The sequence below is a fragment of the Penaeus monodon genome, chromosome 15 (assembly GCF_015228065.2).
Source record: "Penaeus monodon isolate SGIC_2016 chromosome 15, NSTDA_Pmon_1, whole genome shotgun sequence".
Classification (NCBI taxonomy): Eukaryota; Metazoa; Arthropoda; class Malacostraca; order Decapoda; family Penaeidae; genus Penaeus; species Penaeus monodon.
Window position 1 is genome coordinate 46688078 of NC_051400.1, and position 631 is coordinate 46688708.

A 631-nucleotide genomic window follows, 5' to 3' on the forward strand; every position below is an offset into this window, starting at 1 on the left:
TCTGCCTGGTCCGTCTTCCTCAGATAGGCTCAATTCCGTCTTGGGTACTAGTCGGGGAGATGGTGAACCACCACCACCTCCTCCCGAGTTTGTTGCACCCATCGTCAAGTTGATTACTTTACCTGCAGAGTTATCTTCTTCGTGTGAGGCAGTGGAGGTAACGGGTGGTGCTTGCGGAACATTATTCTCTCGTTGTGAGGGTGGGGTGATAATGGGGGGTCCTCCAATAGGTGAATGGAGGGGTTTACGTCGCTTTGCTGGTGGTGAATGTAACAGATGTGGTGGCTTGTGGCTTGGTGGCTCCAGGGGAACGAGAGGGTTGATGGGGGCCAGTGCGGACCCGCCTATCCCAGAGAACGCCAAACTGAGTGCAGGGGAGCCAGGACCCCCTCCACGACGTTCACCTCTATCAAGGCCCTCTTCTGGTTCCTTCTCTGGACTACTGCTAAGGCTCCCAAACTGTTAAATAGAAAAAAATCACAATTCTAAGGAGACTGATCTTTTGGACTATGACATGGCTTATTGACCAATGACTCCAGGCCAGATAAGACAACAAAGAACCTATTCCTCAAGGTAAATGTATAAAAAGGTGAGTGCAAAGCATGTGTGAGCAACTGGCAAGGGAAAGCTT

General features: G+C 50.7%; 1 protein-coding gene across 1 annotated transcript in view; it reads right to left on the reverse strand.

Moving 5' to 3' along the window:
• The window catches only part of LOC119582381 (broad-complex core protein isoforms 1/2/3/4/5-like), a 13334-nt gene that overhangs the window by 420 nt on the left and 12283 nt on the right, over positions 1–631 (reverse strand). The window contains exon 4 of the mRNA XM_037930594.1: positions 6–459. Within this exon, the coding sequence (XP_037786522.1) occupies positions 6–459 (454 nt within the window). The remainder of the gene's footprint in view (positions 1–5; positions 460–631) is intronic.